Source organism: Gigantopelta aegis, chromosome 13, assembly GCF_016097555.1.
Source record: "Gigantopelta aegis isolate Gae_Host chromosome 13, Gae_host_genome, whole genome shotgun sequence".
Classification (NCBI taxonomy): domain Eukaryota; kingdom Metazoa; phylum Mollusca; class Gastropoda; order Neomphalida; family Peltospiridae; genus Gigantopelta; species Gigantopelta aegis.
This window is the reverse complement of record NC_054711.1, coordinates 28,591,436-28,613,343: the sequence shown is the minus strand read 5'-3', so window position 1 is coordinate 28,613,343 and position 21,908 is coordinate 28,591,436. Positions and strand designations below refer to the sequence as shown.

General features: G+C 39.4%; 1 protein-coding gene across 6 annotated transcripts in view; it reads right to left on the bottom strand.

Moving 5' to 3' along the window:
- The window catches only part of LOC121387410 (supervillin-like), a 220,021-nt gene that overhangs the window by 14,174 nt on the left and 183,939 nt on the right, over positions 1-21,908 (bottom strand). For 5 of the 6 annotated variants that reach the window (XM_041518514.1, XM_041518517.1, XM_041518516.1 and 2 more), the window contains 7 exons: positions 20,806-21,053; positions 17,786-17,863; positions 10,879-10,980; positions 7,580-7,784; positions 4,600-4,760; positions 3,131-3,426; positions 1,594-1,741 (listed from right to left, as the gene is read on the bottom strand). In XM_041518514.1, coding sequence (XP_041374448.1) covers positions 1,594-1,741; positions 3,131-3,426; positions 4,600-4,760; positions 7,580-7,784; positions 10,879-10,980; positions 17,786-17,863; positions 20,806-21,053 — 1,238 coding nt within the window. The remainder of the gene's footprint in view (positions 1-1,593; positions 1,742-3,130; positions 3,427-4,599; positions 4,761-7,579; positions 7,785-10,878; positions 10,981-17,785; positions 17,864-20,805; positions 21,054-21,908) is intronic. The other variant, XM_041518515.1, reaches the window with a different exon arrangement.

Sequence of the window (21,908 nt, the reverse complement as noted above, 5' to 3'; positions counted from 1 at the left end):
AGGGCTCTCTGCTTATCAGCCCTTCATATTACTGATCAGTGTGTTTTGTTTAACGACATCACTAGAGCAAATTGATTTATTAATTATCGGCTATTGGATGTCAAACATTTGATAATTTTTACATAATTAGTCTTAGAAAGGAAACCTGCTACATTTTTCCATTAGTAGCAAGGGATCTTTTATATGCACCATCCCACAGACAGGATAGCACATACCACGGTATTTCATATACCAGTCGTGGTGCACTGGCTGGAGTGAGAAATAGCCCAATGGGCCAACCGACGTGGATCAAGATCAATCCTAGACCGACCATGCATCGAGTGAGCGCTTTACCACTGTAGTACATGTATGTTCCACACCCTTTTTTCAAAGCGATGTTAGCGCTTAAAAATCACCTTTTGTGTCTAACTACCTTACACCGTTAAGGTGATGTTAATGCCAACTTTACCTTATACAATGGAGCCATTTGTCAGCCCCGATAGTACTGGTCAAGACAACAGAAAGAAATGTTTTATTTAACAATGCACTCAACACATGTTACGTACGGTTAAATGGTGTCAAACATGGTTAAGGACCACACAGATATTGAGAGAGGAAACCCGCTGTCACCACTTCAAGGGCTACTCTTTTCAATTAGCAGCAAGGGTTCTTTTATATGCACCATCCCACAGACAGGGTAGTATATACCACAGCCTTTGATGTACCAGTCGTGGTGCACTGGCTGGAGAGAGAAATAGCCCAATGGGCCCACCGACGGGGATCAAAATCAATCCTAGACTGACCGTGCATCGAGTGAGCGCTGTACAACTGGGCTACATCTCACCCCCTTGTAAAATGGAGCCCTGTTTGTCAGCCCTCGATATTACTGGTCAAGACTAGCCATGCTCCAGCATACCTTGGTAGTCTCCCTGGCCACCGATGGCAGACCAGAAGGATTTCCCCACTCCCAAGTGACCCAATGGGCCCACCGACGGGGATCAAGATCAATCCTAGACTGACCGTGCATCAAGTGAGTGCTTTACCACTGGGCTACGTCCTGCCCCTCTAATGGTCAAGACTGCCCATGCTCTAGCCTACCTTGACAGTCATGATGGCCGACCAGAAGGATTTCCCCACTCCCAGGTGACCCAATGGGCCCACCGACGGGGATCAAGATCAATCCTAGACTGACCGTGCATCAAGTGAGTGCTTTACCACTGGGCTACGTCCTGCCCCTCTAATGGTCAAGACTGCCCATGCTCTAGCCTACCTTGACAGTCATGATGGCCGACCAGAAGGATTTCCCCACTCCCAGGTGACCCAATGGGCCCACCGACGGGGATCAAGATCAATCCTAGACTGACCGTGCATCAAGTGAGTGCTTTACCACTGGGCTACGTCCTGCCCCTCTAATGGTCAAGACTGCCCATGCTCTAGCCTACCTTGACAGTCATGATGGCCGACCAGAAGGATTTCCCCACTCCCAGGTGACCCAATGGGCCCACCGACAGGGATCAAGATCAATCCTAGACTGACCGTGCATCAAGTGAGTGCTTTACCACTGGGCTACGTCCTGCCCGTCTAATGGTCAATATTGCCCATGCTCCAGCATACCTTGGTAGTCTCCCTGGCCACCGATGGCTGACCAGAAGGATTTCCCCACTCCCAGGTGACTCTTCGCCTCGTCGATGGTCGACAGGACGACAGAACTCCGACACCCGAGATCTTTCTTCGCACTTATCACAGACGCTATTTCAGAAGACTGGAACAAGAAGAAAGGAAGGTAAACTTTTACCGCAGTACCATTTTGGCTGTGGTTTGATTAGAATAGATTAGAATAGATGTGAAACGACACCCCAGCACAAAAAATACATCTGGCCCTCGATTGAATACATTTCAAAACAAACTTTAAAAAATATAATTATTGAAGTGACTCTTTCAACGTTCTATAAGACCAGGAAAGTAAAAAATAGAACCTGAATTGATCTTTAAAAGCTTTACAAAGGAAATTTTATTGCATGAAAATTATGCAAAAACAGCTGGAAATAGAGTTTTAATTTTTTTTTAAATATCACATCCATGTACGACATTTGTAGTTTCTGCAGTAATTTATTCATTGAAAAACTTTCTAGTTCTACAGTATCTTTCTTCAACCATATGAAATAAAGATTTTTTAAATGGAGAATTTACTGCTGATTTGGTTTTGAACATTTATTTTAAAAGTATTTTCCAAATTCAATTCACATATGGCAATTTGTCAGCCCTTCATCTGTCTTGCTTAACTATCTTATGAAAGTTTTAAAAACTACACTCTCTATATCTGATCACAAAATACCATTTTCCTCTCTAATTTGCCTTCAAAATTAGGATTCTCAACAATGTGAATGCATAATAAACACCAATATAAAAGACATCATTTCTCAAGTTCACTTTTTTAACCTTTAGACTACTGGATTAATTTTTAACAAAAACCACATTGTGTGGGTACAAGTTTATAATTTTTACTCACATATATTCACTTAAATGTTTTATAAATACATAAAATAAAGTTCATATTTGAATTGGTAAGTATTATTTTTGTGTATTTTTCTAATTTTTATGTTATTTTAGATCAGTTATTGCTGATTAAAATTAGGCAAAAAATCGAAAAAGTCGCGTTTACTTACGGGCATTTGTGGCCATCTGTCCAATATTTATGTCCATTTTTCCCAATAACAGTGGCTTCCTGACCAGAATTTTTTTTTAAAAACGAACTACGATTCATATCCCAATATATCGTGATTTTCATTGTTGGTAAAACGATCAAATTTATTATCAAAATAGCTGTCACAATCAGCTATCGATCCCTGAAAATGGCCGCGACATGCCGCCATTGTTGTCAAATGAAAATACTTGCCGAAAACCGCAGGAAGCTAAGTTGTCTTTTGTTTCCTGTTACTAAATCGTTTTCGGTGAGTGTCGTGTGCAAAACGACAGGAAATATGAATTGGGGAATGCACTGTATACAGTGTACAATATGTCGACTGGCTGACGTCGGGCAAGATATCTCACCTGCAGTACTCAGAAGGTTAATTACTTTTAATTTCTCTTGTTTTATATATTTTCAAAACCACAAAAATCACTTTACGAATAGATTTGTAAGACAAATTACCTTTGCCTTCTCTATCACATTGCTGAATTCACCGACCCAGTGGATGACCTTGTCTGGCATGACAAGGATAAAACAGTCGCCGCTGTTTAACGATGTATACGACGGCTCCACGAGTCGCGTCTGCACATTACGTCGGCCTTTGATGTGTAGCAGCATCAGACTCTTGAACGGCTCGTGTCGCTTCGACGTTCCCGGTGTCGCACCTTCGTCTGTCTTGCGTAACTCTATCTTAGAAAAGTTCTCCTTGCTGGCGAGACCGGCCAACGCCTCCTGGGCAAATCCAGCGTCTTTAGAAACTACAGTAAGAAATAAATATAGAAATGGGTTAACGGGAGAGACCCTAGTTTTTAAACACTGAAGCATATTTCTCACTGTTAGAGCCGGTTATGATCACTAAAATCAAACATTACTTATAGATTTACGTTTAGATTATCCATTTTCATATAAGCGAAGTGTTTCCGGTCATCCTGGTGTTTCTAATATAACAAAATGCATTTTTCATTTCATATTTTTAAAAACGCACGTGCATATGGAGTCGCGTTTTAGTCTATTTTTAATGGTATTTCAACGTCACAGACTCCTGTTTCACTCTGTTGTATCCAAATTTGTTACAGGTTTGTAAAATTAATTAAACTTAATGTCCATTTTTTACGGGTTGAAACTAGCGTCTAGGTGGAAAATATGCCGTAAGTGTTGATTCCACGCTTTCACGAATACCAGATTTGGGGTCGTAAAAGTTTGTTTCGTTTAACGACACCACTAGAGCACACTGATATATCAATCATCGGCTGTTGGATGTCAAACATTTGGTAATTTTGACATATGGTCTTAGAGAGGAAACCCGCTACATTTTTTTCATTTTTATATGCACCATCCCACAGACAGGATAGCACATACCACGGCCTTCGATATACCAGTCGTGGTGCACTGGCTGGAATGAGAAATAGTCCAATGCATGGCCCACAGACAAGGATCGATCCCAAACTGACTGTTTTACCACTGGGCAACATCCCTCCCCTTGGTTAATAAGCATTAAGATTAAAATATCTACATTACATCATTATTACTATTCCAGTGGAATATAATTTTTTTTCTCAATAAATAAGTTTTAAAAAACCAATCCAATTTATTGCCTGGAAAAGAATATTCTAATTCAATCAAACCATGTTATGGTGTTTCTTAATGTGTCTGCTGTTGTTACAGACTTACGTCCACATTATTGAGGTCTCACCGTACACTTAAATAATAAAGACAGACAAGCCATCTTACGGTGTTCCTTCTTGATGCGTCTGCTGTTGTCAGAGACTTAAGTCCACATTATTGAGGTCTCACTGTACACTTAAATAATAGACAGACAAGCCATCTTACGGTGTTCCTTCCTGATGCGTCTGCTGTTGTCAGAGACTTAAGTCCACATTATTGAGGTCTCACCATACACTTAAATAATAAAGACAGACAAGCCATCTTACGGTGTTCCTTCTTGATGCGCCTGAACTCGAGCTCTGCGACCCCGCGATCGACCTGCGTGTACTCCTGTTTGACCTCAATGTGCAGAGACATCGTCTTCAGTGGGTTCTGACTCCTTGCTGCCTTCCTCCGCGATGGCCGTGCTCGTCTTATAGAAGGCAGTCTGGAAAGGAAAGGAAAGGAATATTTATTTAACCGTCAGACTAGTGGATTAATTTGTGACAAAAACTGCGTTGATGGGGTAAAAATGTATAACTTTTACTCGCACATATTTACTTAAATTTTGTTATAAATACATAAAATAAAGTTTATATTTGAATCGGTAAGTATTATTTTCGTGGGTTTTTCTAATTTTTATGATATTTTAGATCAGTTATTATTGATTAAAATTAGGAAAAAAAAATCTAAAAAGTTGCATTTACTTTGGGGCATTTGTGGCCAGATTTCCAGTATTTATGTTTATTATTTCCAATAACTTTGTTTTTCCGACTATAATGTTTTGGGGGAACGAACTACAATTAATATCCCAATATTTTATATTTTTGTTGTTGGTCGAACGGTCAAATACATCATACATTATCAAATTAGCTGTGTCACAATCATCTATCAATTCCTGAAAATGACCGCGATGTGCCGCCATTGTTGTCAAATGAAAATACTTGCCAAAAAACACCTTTTTCAACTTAATAATTCCCAGGTATTTTCCATTGAAAAACGAAGAACTAAAGCTGCCATACTCTCAATTAATGTATTTTCTCGTCATCAATTATTACTTCCAGTGATTGCCATGTGCAAAATGGCCGGAAGTATGAATTGGGGAATGCACTGTATACAGTGTGTCCACCTGCATGACAGAAGGTTAATTACAAACCAGCATGTTTTAAAATACCAGGGATTTTTCACAGGGTAAAACGGGTAAAGTTTTCTGAGGGTATAAATTTGTATCCTCAAAACTGCAGTTACAATATATTTGGTACTTGGTTATATATTTAGGGCCTACTATTTATGTCGCCAGGAACGGTGATGCCAAATACAGGGCATTATTCCGTGTCAGACCGATATCAAAAGAATATAACGGCGACATCTAATCCGTTGTTAATTGATGAACAAAAAAGGTATTATCTTGTATCGGCAGCTGTGACGTATTATCCAAACCGCTACACGTAATAGGCCAAGCCGAGTCATTGCATATGCGGTTACCATTAAAGTAAATTGTTTTCCTGATTGCCGATAACCACATGTTAGCGAAGTGTTAAATTAGAAAACAATAGGTAAATAAAACAAACACTGAAATTCAAAGCATGGCTGGGGTTTACTTGATTGAGATTAACCTGTCGTCGCGATTGATGATTTCCAAGTTCTTAGCCTAAAACATGTGCGAGATTAACGACCACGTGACGTGTCTAACCAATCAAAACATGCATGTCATTAGACTTTATTTCCTGTGCCAGAAACTTGAAAGGGAAAGGTAAACAATGCATGCTGTAACTGTGACGATGTAGAGATAGCATGTTACTGCAGTTTGCAGACCTAGCTCAAGTGGATTATTATTATATACTGATTGCGTTGTTGATATTATTCGATGACAAACGTCACAATCAAATTTATTAAATGAAATTTCAGCCGAGAGAAAAAGAAAGAAAGAAAAAAAAAAAACCCCACGATCGAGCGATGACGAGAGGAGTGGGGAAACCACTAGCCCGCAGGGGCTAGTGGTTTTGCGTTTCTCACTAGCCCGAACTTAAAAACCACTAGCCACGGGCGTCAGTCTAGCGGATTTGTCGAACTCTGACTCAACACATTTTATTTACGGTTATATGGCATCAGACATATGGTTATGGACCACACAGATTTTGAGAGGAAACCCGCTGTCGCCACTACATGGGCTACTCTTTCCGATTAGCAGCAAGGGATCTTTTATTTGTGCTTTCCACAGGCAGGATAGCACAAACCATGGCCTTTATTGAACCAGTTATGGATCACTGGTCGGTACAAGTGGTTTACACCTACCCACTGAGCCTTGCAGAGCACTCACTCAGGGTTTGGAGTCAGTATCTGGATTAAAAATCCCATGCCTCGACTGGGATCCGAAACCCAGTACCTACCAGCCTGTAGACTGATGGCCTAACCACGACGCCACTGAGGCCGGTCATGTGAATGCACTACTAATAAACAGAGTAAAGCTGAATAAAAACAGACAAACATTGTTTTTGAAAAATTCCAAAACCAAAAAACATTTCACAACTATTTAGCTAAAGTCCATCCCATCCTCCTACAAATGTTTTATTGCTTGTAAATAATTTCAGTTTGGTTTGATGTAAGAAGAAATGTAAAAGTGTTTTGGAAATAGCAAAAAAATACTATTTTTGTGTCTAGTTTAGAAAACAATAGGCTGTAAATAAATAACTTGTAATAAATTTTATAGCATGAACAGAGGCGTTTCCTGTGGGACGGACTATAAATGTGTTTGTGAAATGGTTTGATTTGTTAAACACGGTTTTGTTTTTGGAAAATATGTTTTTCACTGCTATATGCGTTCAGCTTTAGGACAATTACTTACTATTTTATACTCACATGTTGTTAGACTGGATGAAAATCTAAATGTGTTTGATTTGCTAGACACGTTTTTATTTTGGGAAAACATGGTGTTCAATGCTTTATCCTATAACTTACCCATGATATCCATGTCATAAACCCATGTGATAATTTAGTTTATTATCCACATAGCCCAAGATATTCAGGGAAATATAACCAGTATGATCCACGTGTGTCACAATGTTTTCACATGCACAACAAATGGCGTAATTTTATGAAGCGACATCATATCCTAATGCGGCTTTCCCAGTGTAAACCTTTATAAAAATGACAAATACTGATTAACATAGACTCGGTTGATATTTTCCATATTAAACAATACTCGTGACGAATCCTCTATAGTATGCGTTCAGCTTTAGGACAACTGTTTTACTATTTCACACTCACATGTCGTTGGCCTGGATGAAGATCTCATTAAAGTCATCCGTGTTGCACTCCACTTTCTCCACAATCTCCGTGATGTCCTTCGTCTGGAAAAACATCGAGTCCAACTCCTGGTCGACCATCTGGGGAATCGCCACGGTAACTGCTTCAACCTTCTCATCATTTCCTCGCGCTTTCTCCTTCTCCACCTTCACACTCTGAAGTTCATCTGAAAACAGTAGGAAACATGTTTGTGGGCTTTTTTACTGCTTTTTTAAAATTTCAGTATTTTGCATACATCTGTCGTTATTAATGCTAACATCCTACCAGCCGCGGTGGTGTCATGGTTAGGCCATTGGTTTACAGGCTGGTAGGTACTGGATTTGGATCCCAGTCGAGGCATGGGGTTTTTAATCCAGATACCGACTCCAAACCCTGAGTGAGTGCCCTGCAAGGCTCAATGGGTAGATGTAAACCATTTGCACCGACCAGTGATCCATAAATGGTTCAACAAAGGCCATGGTTTGTGCTATTCTGCCTGTGGGAAGCGCAAATAACAGATCCCTTGCTGCCTGTCGTAAAAGAGTAGCCTATGTGGCGACAGTGGGTTTCCTCTAAAAAAAAGTATCAGAATGACCATATATCTGACGTCCAATAGCCGATGATAAGATAAAAAATCAATGTGCTCTAGTGGTGTCGTTAAATAAAAAACAAACTTTAACTTTAATGCTAAGTTCCCTGCCAATATATCTCTAAGCAGACTAAAATTAGATATCTATCTCCTCATATAACTTCAAATCAGGATGGATGGAAATGTTTTATTTAACGACGTACTCAACACATTTTTATTTACGGTCATATGGTGTCAGACATATGGTTAAGGACCACACATATATTGAGGGAGGAAACCCGCTGTCGCCATTTCATGGGCTACTCTTTTTGATTAGCAGCAAGGAATCTTTTATATGCACCATCCCATAGACAGGATAGCACATACCACGGCCTTTGATGTGCCAGTCACTTTTATTACTGGTACTTTATTAACATGCCTATATTCAAGAGAGGTTCAAGCATGTCAGTGGCCTCAGTGGTGTCGTGGTTAAGTCATCGGACTGCTGGCTGATAGGTACAGGGTTCATAGCCCGGTACCGGCTCCAACCCAGAGCAAGTTCTTAAGGGCTCTATGGGTAGGTATAATGCCACTACACCCTCTTCTCTCTCACTAACCACTAACCAACTAACAACTAACCCACTGCCCTGGACAGACAGTCCAGATAGCTGAGTGGTGTGCCCAGGACAGCATGCTTGAACCTTAAATTAATATAATCACGGAAATAAGTTGAAATGAAATGAAATCGAGCATGTCTATGGCATGGCCAGTGCCTGGGTGTCGGACTACCTTTGTTATATTTCCATGTTAACAAAAAATTCAAGAGTTATCTCCCTTAAAACCGGTAGTTGTGCGAGCAGGTGTGGTAGATTTCTTTCTTGCTTCAAGACTGTAGTTGAAATTCACACACCCCTAATCCCAATCTCAAATGCCCCCTTTCCTTTCTCTCCTTTAAGTTCCATTAAGAATATAATCTAAACAGCTATATTCTATATTTTGATAACTATTTTTGACTTAGAGTGATATTGCAATGCCACTATTTGAACGATGTTACTTTACATAAAAAAGAAAATTATCTTTCATTCTTAATAATAAACTTTAATAAATTTTAATAATTTGATGATTACCAATGCATCAGATTATTTCTTTCCATAATTTGTTTTAACAAAAAACAGATCTGAAGGGAACTTGTGTATGAAACCAAACCGATTCCGGAATATCCCATTATCCACCTAAAGCCTGCCACACAAATTTTAGCTTTTTTCGTAATTGCACCATGTTTGATGGCCTGTGGTCGGACTTTTGTTGTAATGCAACTAAAACTGCACGTTGTCTGTGGTGGGCTTTAAATGTAAAATGTGATTAGCTTCTGTCAGACCCACTAACAAAGACCTCCATGCGATAGTAAAAAGGGTTTTTGTTTTTGTTTAATGACACCACTAGAGCACATTGATTTATTAATCATCGGCTATTGGATGTCAAACATTTGGTAATTCTGACATATGGTCTTAGAGAGGAAACCTGCTATATTTTTCCATTAGCAGCAAGGGATGTTTTATATGAACCATCCCACAGAACAGGATAACACATACCATAACCGTTGATATACCAGTCGTGGTGCACTGGCTGGAACAAAAATAGCCCAATGGGCCCACTGACGGGGCTTGATCCTAGACTGACTGCACATCAAGCGAGCGCTCTACCACTGGGCTACGTTCCGCCCCCATTTATTAAATAGGCAGCAAAAACCCACCAGCAGCAGCAGCCTATTAATGATATCCTTGCTCTTCGGTAGCTGTTAACAACACTGCTATCGATCGATCCCAGACGGACCACACATCAAGAAAGCGCTTCCGCATGATAATAGTCTCATTTCTATTTCATTTGTATCTACATGTACTACAGAAGCCATTTACAAAGCAACAACATAAAAAAGCTTACAACAGTAATTACCTCCTATGACTGTATTTAATTTAAAAGCCAGTTTTCTAAACTCATGTCTGCATCTATTACAAGAGTATTTACATTGTGAGATTGTATTTACTACAGAAGCCATTGTTTTAAAACCCAAGCTTTTATCTATCACAAGAGTACATGTATTTACCCGATATGACTATGGATATCTATTAAAGAAGATTAAAAAAGACACCTTTTTCTAAACACAAGCATGCATTTATTATAACAATATTTACCCCGATATAACAGTATTTACTACAGAAGCCTTTTTTCTTCATGTATATCTACTACAGAAGTCAGTTTTTTTCTAAAAACAAGCTTGCATTTTGTCCCCAATATGATTGCATCTAATGTCTGTAGTTTTTTTAATAAGCATGTCACTGCTCTCGGTGGTGTCATGGTTAAGCCGTTGGACAAAAGGCTGGTAAGTACTGGGATCGTAGCCCGGTACTGGCTCCTACCTAGAGCGAATTTTAGCGACTCAGTGGGTAGGTGTAAGACCACTACATCCTCTTCTCTCTCACTAACCACTAACAACTAACCCACTGTCCTGGACAGACAGCCCAGATAGCCGAGGTGTGTGCCCAGGACAGTGTGCTTGAACCTTAATTGGATATAAGCACGAAAATAAGTTGAAATGAAAATTAAAAATAAGCATGTATCTATTATGGTAGCATTTACCCGATGACTACATATCCACAAGAGAATCTAGTTTTTTCTAAACACAAGCCTGCATCTATTTGACGACAGAATTTACCTGATATTATTTCTTTCGGTAAAGGTATCTTCCTGCTGGGTGAAATGAACTCTTTTGGGTCGGAGGGAGAGGTGACAGGGGAGGGTTCACTGGATCCTGAATCTGTGATTGGTTGAAATCAGGGTAAAAATGCTGGTTAGTGAGGATCAACAAAGGTTATAGAGAAATAAAACAACAGGCTCAAACGTAAAAGGTGTTTGTGGGAATTTGTCTTTTGCTCAACATTAATCAGAAATTGTCACTAGTGAAACATGCTGTGGACTGTGGTATGCTTTAAGAAAACTACATGTCAAATATTAAAAAGTTCCAATTTTATCATGTCAAATATTTAAGACTTTCATTTTTTATGAAAAAAAATGATAATGAATAATAATTTATTTATTGCAATTTGTTTATATATACACAGTGTTTCACACACACACACACACACACACACACACACACACACACACACACACACACACACACACACACACACACACACACACACACACACACACACACACACACACACACAAACACACATATTATGTACATTATTACCAGAGTGTTTCTGGGTATCGTCAATATCATATATTAGGAATAAAAATTGTATTATGCAAGCCTCTGGTGAGCATATACATTATTTTTATACCAAAAAAAATTATATGATATTGATGATGCCGAAACACACGAGGGTACGTGAAATAATCTCTTTATCATATAATCTCAAGCTTAATACAACATGTTTTTGTAAACTGTATAAGCAACTTTAATTCCAGCCAGTCATTACTCTATATTCAAATGACGTAAGAATATGTAACGCAGCGTCTTTTTGAATGAAAGTGACGTCAAACTCAAATGACGTCATTTTGGACGTCCTTACATAAAAATAAACTAGTGCTTAATGTTCTTTTTTTTCTGAAAGCTGGACAGCTTTCAGTGTAAAGTTGCTATTGAAATGTTTTTGTTTGATGACTATGAATGCATAAGTCAATTATGGAGTGTCACCGTAGAACGTTTGCTTAAATGTCAATAAACGTAGTGCTGTGACCTCAATTAATTTACATCTTATTTGCAAAGTGTATATATGTATATATATATATATATATATATAGATATATATATATAGATATATATATATCTACTCTTCAAAAAAAGAAACGCAAAAGGGTACAAATGGGTTATAACTCCGATTTTATGTTTCCTACCGGTTCATGCTTTGTGAATATAAGGTCATTGCATGTCCCAAACACATTCCCACGGTTACATTCGATAAAACGCAGCTACTGTACAATAAAGTTCCAAAATGTGAATATTCGCAAAAACGCAGCCACGTGCAAACCATGTCACCACTGCACGTGCATTGTCTGCACGTGCAACATGAACACCGACAGTATAAAAGTGCAGGGTGTTCGCTTGCCTGGCCTCTGTATCTGGCCGACAGTTGACAATCCAGGACATGCCACGTCTCAGTGAACCGCAGAGAAACAATGCCATCGGCCGACTAGACGCAGGCGAATCCAGAACGGCCGTTGCCAGGGCATTCCATGTGTCCCCAAGCACCATCTCCAGACTGTGGGACAGTTACCAGCAACATGGATCAACATGTGACCTCCCTAGATCCGGTCGACCACGGGTCACTACCCCCGGGCAGGACCGCTACATCCGGGTACGCCACCTTCGGGAACGATTGACTACTGCCACCTCCACAGCCGCAGCAATACCAGGTTTGCGCAGGATATCCGACCAGACCGTACGGAACCGCCTACGTGAGATAGGAATTCGTGCCAGACGTCCAGTTCGAGGTGTCATCTAACACCACAACACCGTCGACTCCGACTGCAGTGGTGCCAGATTCATAGACAATGGCCTCAACTGCGATGGAGACAGGTGTGGTTCAGTGACGAGTCCCGATTTCTGCTCCGACGTCATGATGGAAGATGTCGCGTGTATAGGCGTCGTGGTGAACGTTATGCGGCAAACTGCGTGCAGGAAGTGGACAGATTCGGCGGGGGTAGTGTCATGGTGTGGGCAGCCATCTCACACACTGGCAGAACTGACCTGGTCCACGTGCAGGGCAACCTGAATGCACAGGGCTACATTGACCAGATCCTCCGGCCACACATCGTTCCAGTTATGGCCAACGCCAACGCAGTGTTCCAACATGACAACGCCAGGCCTCACACAGCACGTCTCACAACGGCTTTCCTACAGAACAACAACATTAATGTCCTTCCTTGGCCATCGATATCACCGGATTTGAACCCAATTGAGCATCTATGGGACGAGTTGCCTCCGACAGCGACAACCACAGCCCCAGACCCTGCCCGAGCTGGCAGCAGCCTTGCAGGCCGAGTGGGCCACCATCCCCCGGGACGTCATCCGTACTCTGGTTGCTTCAATGGGCAGGCGGTGCCAGGCAGTTGTCAACACACGCGGAGGCCACACCCGGTATTGACTCCAGATGACCTTGACCTTGGTGGTGTGTCCTATCACTTACTCACAATGGACTAGAGTGAATTGTGAACAATCCTGCAACATTTGGTAATTATCGGACTCACCATTCAATAATTAAATCAATTCTCCAAATGTTACGACAATGTGGTTTTGCGTTTCTTCTTTTGAAGAGTATATATATATACATGTACATGTACATGTACATACACATACACATACACATACACATACACATATAATATATATATATATATATATATATATGAGCCGTCACACGCGAAAACCTACAACTTAGCATGACATCAGAAACCGAGTAAACGCAGCTCAAAGTTTGATGTCAAATGTAAATGCGGAAGTAAAAGTTGACATGCTTTTTACGCTGTTTGTTTTGATGATTTTAAGAAGATGGCAGGCATCTTCTTCTTTACATGAAGATCAGTTTGATCTTTATGTACAATATTTTTTTGGTTACTATTTTGTATTTTTTAGAAATAAAAACCCGAGAACATTGGTCGAGATCGTTAGCGATACCATCTGTACTTTGATAGCCTACATATTTACAAAAATAGGTAGAAGTCCTATAGGCCTATATCGAGGCGATATGATATGCAATTATAACAATTTTTTTATAACATACATGATTATACACAACATAAAGTTCAGCAACTTTCCTAGAAGTTATAAAATATCCATAAGTTAGACCAAACATCAAATTAGGATCGTATCGGGTTGCATGGGTCTACCACTCGGTTAGGCCTACTGTTCTGTGGACTACAATCAACACCATTATTTCTCTTCCTATTTCTATTTATAAACTAAATACTAAAAACTAAATCATGTTTATTATTTCCAACAAAAAATATCTGTAACAATAATACATTTTTAGTTATTTATTTTACCATCATTTCATTTTGCAAATAAACTTACTGCCGTCTGCATGCACACACATTTCACGGGCATAGGAAGGTGCCACAAAGTGGCGGGTGGGGCCACACACACATATTATATATATATAAATACATGTATAAATATATACAAAAATATTGCTGATCCCACAAAGTGGGAGGGGCACATGTCCCCCCCCCCACCCCCCTTCATATGCCAGTGCATTTGTGGTACGGTAACAACAGAAACGTTTAATTTATATTGCCTACCTTTATTACAGTTATACGTCATGATGTCTGTCATTGCATAAGCTGGTCTAGAGATTAGTAACTTGTTGTGCCATGCTGAGGTATTGTAGATCAATTTTCAAAAGATTCATTGTCCCCCCCCCTTTTTTTTATTGTTATTATTATTATTATGTGTGTGTGTGCACTCGCATGCATGCGTACGTGTGTCTGTGTGTGTGATAATTATTAAATTATTATAATATCTGTTCACTTGATTCACTTCACATCATTTGTATAGAAGGAGGTGGTTTTCTTTCCTACAAATGTATATTTTAATTTTACAAGAGCTTGAAGTACATGTACTCTTTGAGGCACAATTTGAAATTCAAAATAGAAAACCCAGACTAAGAACAGTGGAAACGGAAGAAACAGTATCTGTATTAGATGATGACCGGTAGGTCTGGATTGATCCCCGCCGGTGGAGCCATTTTGGGTTATTTCTCGTTCCAGCCAGTGCACCATGACTAGTATATTAAAGGCTGTTGGATGTCAAACATTTGGTAATATTGACCTATAGTCTTACAGAGGAAACCCGCTACATTGTTCTATTAGTAGCATGGAATGTTTTATATGCACCATCCCACAGACAGGGTAGTACATACCACGGCCTTTGATATACCAGTTGTGGTACCAGTTGTGGTGCAGTTGTGGCAAAATGCAATAGTGGGCCGGCCACCCCGCTTAAATGGAGCAGCGAGAACACTTGTCACAACAGAAACAAAACTATATATAAAACCATTCGACCCTTGGTCCGCCCCAAGTACCAGGAAATAACATGTTCCCTAGGCTACCAACCGAAAAATGAAATGATATTGTCTGACAGTACGATACCAACAAAATATGAAATTACTCTATGGTGGGTACAGGAATCTGAATAAAGTGGGGGTGGGGTGCAATATGTAACAGAAATTTGAGAAAAAGGGTGCGAAATGTTGTAGTTCACTCAATTTCATAGCTGTCACTAATTTTTATTACATTCATGTATGGGATTTGTAGATTTATAAAATAAAAAAATAAAATAAAAAATAAATTAAGAATATAAGAATATAATGCTTAAAAAAAATTAAAAAATAATAATAAAAAATTGTAATATATAACTTAAACTGGGTAAACAGAAATTTTTTAAAGTACCAATTCAAAATCAGAATAAAGTAATAACGTTGAAATTTAATTTTGACGTCGTCTACTTTTATGTTGAGAAGGTGACATCATTAAATGCTGTATTTTTACAAGATATAATTAAGATAGAGCCCAAATACCTGAGATTTAGTTTTATAAGGTTATTACCTGTTATTTACAAAAAAATAAGAAAAAACTATTTTTTTGATAAGTTGTAGGTTTTCCCATGTGACGGCTCAGATATATATATATATATATATATATATATATATATATATATATATATATATATATATATATATATATATATATATATATATATATATATATATTATCCTATAACTTACCCATGATATCCATGTCATAAACCCATGTGATAATTTACTTTAATAATGGTATGCAAATTTAGAAGGTCTCTAGGTAATGTGTTGCTGTGGATGGGTCATTTGCTTACAAGGTAACAAAACCTGTGTACCTGAGCGTAAAGTTTTCAAAGATTTGTTTAACATGCGTGACGTCAAAATAATCTGTGCTAATCGTGATGACGTCATATTATGGATTGCAGCGACTTTAGTACTGTGATTTACTAAAACATTAACTAATGTTATTTTAGAAGTGTTATAGGAGAAATAGAATTCGCTACTCGTGTTTTTTAATATGTAAAATATCAACCTCGTCTAGTTAATCGGTATTTGTCAAGACAAATACCAATTAACATAGACTCAGCTGATATTTTCCATATTAAAAAATACTCATGACAAATCTATCTCTATACCTCTCTCACTCTCTCTCTCTCTCTCTCTCTCTCTCTCTCTCTCTCTCTCTCTCTCTCTCTCTCTCTCTCTCTCTCTCTCTCTCTCTCTCTCTCTCTCTCTCTCTCTCTCCTCCCTCCCTCCTCTCTCCTCTCCCTCTCTCCCTCTTCTCTCTCTCTCTCTCCTCTCCCTCCCTCCCTCCCTCCCTCCCTCTCTCTCATGTCTTTCATTTCTCTCTCGTTCGTTCGTTCTCCTTCTCGTTTGTTCACTCTCTCTCGTTCTCTTTCTTTCTCTTGTTCTCTCTCTCTGTGTCTTTCTTTCTGTCTGTCTCTGTCTTTCTCCTTCCCTCTCTTTCTCCAAATGTCCAGCATATATCAGACATATATCAGACTTAACCCTAATGGCTTCGCCGGTGTACTACGGAGGCCAGGCACCACAATTATCTTTCTGGTTACCTGCAGAGCTAGTGCGGGTCTCCGAGTTCACTGCCGAACCAGTACATGTCGCCTTATGACACCGATCATTACCCGATCATTACCCGATCATTACCTGTGGTGGAAACATTGTCCAAACATACGTACTCCATCTGCAGTCTTCGTTTTGTTATTGTCCTATTGGTTTTGAAGTGTTTACAACTGCCAGCATTTGGAGGTTGATACAGTGTAACCCTTTTGTCTAGCTGTTTTGTGAAACCTATAGTAGCATGAAGTGATTAATACTGATTGTACTCCAGACATGTACATGTACTAGGGCTGGAGAATTCACACTGTTGTTGTTGTGCCGGCTGATTTTTGAAATGTTTACGATTTCCAACATTTGGAGGTTGACATAAATACAGTTAGTTGTGCCACCGTTTGTATATACAGTGAAACCCCTCTAAACCGGACACCCTTGGGACCAAGACAAATGTCTGGTTTTAAGAGGGATCCGGTTTAGAGAGGTTAAATTTTTAAAAAGGGACTCTGTAAAACACCTCCCTCCCTCCCTCCCTCCCTCCCCTCCCTCCCTCCCTCCCTCCCTCCCTCCCCCTCCCTCCCTCCTCCCTCCCTCCCTCCCTCCCTCCCTCCCTCCCTCCCTCCCCCTCCCGCTCGCTCGCTCGCTCTCTCTCTCTCTCTCTCTCTCTCTCTCTCTCTCTCTCTCTCTCTCTCTCTCTCTCTCTCTCTCTCTCTCTCTCTCTCTCTCTCTCTCTCTCTATAGATATATATATATATATATATTAATGCTGACTTATGTTTATCACTTTTTATTTCAGTTTTAAAAAAAAATTGATTCTGAAATGTCATGTCGATCATTTCCAATAATTTTAGTAGAAGGAAAGTGGTGTAATTAATAAAACATTATTAAATAAAAGAAAAATTATAGTAAGAGGAATGGGGTAGTGCAAACATTTTCTTTTCTTCAGAAAGGACAACAACCACAACTCACCTCCTGATAGAGTTATTCCCTCTCTTCTTGGGGTCTGTTTCAGTCTTACCACTAGAGGGCTCTCAGTGTGACCATGACCTTTGAATCAAAATTTAAAAAAACACATTCAACACCCTGACAAGATCCACTTGTAAACATTACTGGGCTTAATATAGACTGCACCAAGGTCAAGGTAATAAATGCTGTGCCCAAAATATAAATGCCAAAAAAGAAAATCAAGTCCAAATAAACACGATGACCTGGAAACATTTCACCTCATAACCAAAGAAAAGTTTTGTTTTAATTAGATTATAATAACCTGAAATGGATTTCAGCTTATCCTCAACTCGATATAGAATTAAGAACAGAGATAACAGGTGAAAACTAAATTATAGACGGCTGTTACCGTCTGTTACAAATGTCATGTGACTGGAACAAGTTGATACAGAAGCTTAAAGGCATACTGTCACGGATTAATTGTTGGAAACCAAATCTAGCTATCGCATCACCTTAACTGAACCATGATGGAGTAAAATTCATGTCAACACTCTCGACAATTTTAGTTTTTGAATTATGGACCATTGCCATAATTCAATTATTTTTACAAAATCTCATTAATAAATGGAGTATGGTGGTTATGAAGATGGTTTAATAAAGTACATTTAGGGACAAATCAAATTATTTTTGTTCAGGTAATACTTTGTTAGACCATTAAATAGGTCAGTGGTCTGTGACAATATGCCTTTAAGAATGATGCAATTTTATCAGTTTATCTTAAATATTAACACCATGCATTAACTACCAGCTACAATGTATATTAGCCATTCAGGGACAAACTTTCTAACAGATATCACAAGGTTATCAACATGCACAAATTATGTTAAATACCAACATTCACTTGAAAAGTAGGCCCTGCTTATTCTTTGTAATTCTATACCCAATGAACATTTATTAATTTTAAATTTTTTTATTATGGTTTTGTTTAACAACATCACTAATCATCGGCTATTGGATGTCAAACATTTGGTAATTTAAACATATAGTCTGAGTTGAAACCCGCTACATTTTTCCATTAGGGATCTTTTATATGCACCATCCCACAGACAGGATAGCACATACCACGGCTTTTGATATACCAATTGTGGTGCATTGGCTGGAACGAGAAATAGCCCAATGGACCCACCAACGGGGATCGATCCTAGACTGACCGCAGATCAAGCGAGTGCTTTACCACTGGGCTACATTCTGCATCCAATTATTAAATAGGCAGTGAAAAAAAAAAAAACACTACCAGCAGCAGCCTATTAATGATATCCTTGCTCTTCAGTAGCTGTTAATAACATTGCTATTTTAAATAGAGAATAACTAGTTAATGATGTCGGATATCTGCTTTGTCCTGTGAACGTAAGAATGGGAAATTTCTCATTCGGCCTGAACAGGATAAAGCAGATATCCGACGTCAGTACATAGTTATTATCTTTATCCTGCAGACCATAAAAAGTAAGGGGAAAAGCTATTATTTCTGTTATTTCAGCTACATTGTATGATGACCTAAAGGTCAAATGAGCAATTTTGTAATGTAGCTATGCGTGTGACGTCATATGAGTGACGTCAAAAGTTATAACCTGCTAGTATACGTTTATGACTTTGCTTTAATTGGTCATCATAATTTGTCGATAGAAACAGTGGTAGCAGGATGAAAATACATCAATGTGCTCAGAACACACTAAAAACCGGTTGTGCCCAAATTGGTGTCATCTAAAACACTGCATTTCAATATCTGGTGTTTAACAAATGGTCATTTTGATATATGGGTGACAGAGAGAGAGACAGAAAGAGTTAAGGTTTGTTTTGTTTAACGACACCACTAGAGCATTTTGATTTATTAATCATCAGCTGCTGGATGTAAAACATTTGGAAATTCTGACATGTAGTCTTAGAGGAAACCTGTTACACGTTTCCATTAGTAAGCAATGGACTTTTTTTATGCACAATCCCACAGATAGGACAGCACATACCACAACCTTTGTTATACATGTACCAGTCATGGTGCATTGGGTGGAATGAGAAACAGCCCAATGGACCCATCAACAGGGATGGATCCCAGACAGATTGTGCATCATGCAAGCACTTTTTCACTGGGTTCCGTCCCTGAGACAGAAAGATAGATAAAGACAGAAAGACAGACAGACAGACAGACAGACAAACAGGGGAAAACCTGCTATTCCTACCAAAAAGCTGAAAGGGATCTTTTATAGTCAGATATTTTCCACAGATAGGATGACAATACATACCATGGATTAAAAACATTTGTCTAGTTCATTAAGGATTTATCCAGTGTCTCATGTCTGATGATTTTGTAAAAATTAGTGTGATTTAATCATAACTGGCAATTGTTTTCAGGCCAATGAATGATGCAGTACACAGTAGACATAAATAAATGAAGAGTTTAGGTGCAAAACGCAATATATCCATTTTTCATTTTCAGTAAAAATGACTTTTTTAATTGGCATATATCGCGTTTTGATGAGAAAAAAAACGAGATTTACCCAATACAATTTCATAAGGATCAATCGTGTTTTTTGGCAAATCAGCGGGCCTACGATTAGCCCTTACTGACATACAATAATGGCTTTAACTAAAAAAAGAAAGAAAATGGTTGATATCGCGTTTTGCGTCTGCACTCTTCAAATATAAATATTGTGAATTTTTAGTACAAAGTTTTTGAATTTTTAGAGCCACTTTGTTTTGGGAAGGGGCCTACATGTACGTTCGGACCCACAGAACGCCTGAATCAACACCTGCTGCCGAGTCATTTCGTATGGTGTTGTCATGACATTAGTGTCTCAGACTCTATTAGAGTCTCGAGTCTAGACTCTAAAATGTTTTCTAAGCACCAGGCCTGATGCGAGCCATGCAGTGAAACTCTCTCTATCTACTTGTATGAAACACAACTGAGCTAAATCCTGCCCTTGCTGCGAGCCATGCAGTGAGCTTACTCTCTATATCTACCTGTATGAAGGACAACTGAGCATGCACACCTGTCTTACTGAGTTTCCCGGCCACAGTGAACTTGGCCTGGTCCTTCTCCTCGACCCGCTCCTTCCAGCCTCCCTTGGAGACCTCGATCTGGCTGAGCCGGTCCGCGATGCTGGACGGGCGGATGGCCGACAGGTCGCGGTTCGAGTGGGCGTGCAGCTTCGTCTCAGCCACGGGGGTGTCGAAGTCCAACACCTTGGGGACCCGCTTCTTCCAGCTCGTCTCCCCCGACTGCTTCAAGGCATTCAGTCTGAAAACAAACAACAGATAAAATAGTGTGTGGATGTATGTATGTATTGATGTATGAATATCTATATATTGTAGGTATGTTGAGGAAATAAAGTTCCTGAAGGAATTTATGTTTTATTTAACGACACACTCAACACATTTTATTTACAGTTATATGGCATCGGACAAATGGTTAAGGACCACGCAGATATTGAGAGAGGAAACCCGCTGTGGCCACTTCATGGGCTACTCTTTTCGATCAGCAGCAAGTGATCAATTACATCCACCATCCCACAGACAGGGTAGTACATACCTTTGATATACCAGTCGTGGTGCACTGGCTGGAACGAGAAATAGCCCAATGGGCCCACCGACAGGGATAGATCCCAGACCGACCACACATCGAGCGAGCGCTTTACCACTGGGCTATATCCCGCCCCGTATGCATGTATGTATTGATGTACAAATATCTATATATTGTATGTATGTCGAGGTTGACTATTACATACATAGATATTAATGCACTGGCCCAGGGGACAATTAAATTCTTTCTGACCTCACAAATTGTCCCATGCCGTTGCTGGGAATAAAACCTATGGCACTGAATCGCCCGCAAATTGCAGACTAACCACGATGCGTTCTGAGTTATCCAGACATCCATAAAAAAGGATGCTGTTTAACTCAACCACATGCATGGGGCCTACAAGCGGTCAATTCCACTTAAGTACATGGAACAGTGGGCAGACCTGGCACTGGCTAGTATGTATTGATGTATGAATCTCTATATATATTGTATGTATGTCGAGGTTGACTGTTACATACATAGATATTAATGCACTGGTGCAGGGAACAACTGACTTGAACCTGTGACACCAAA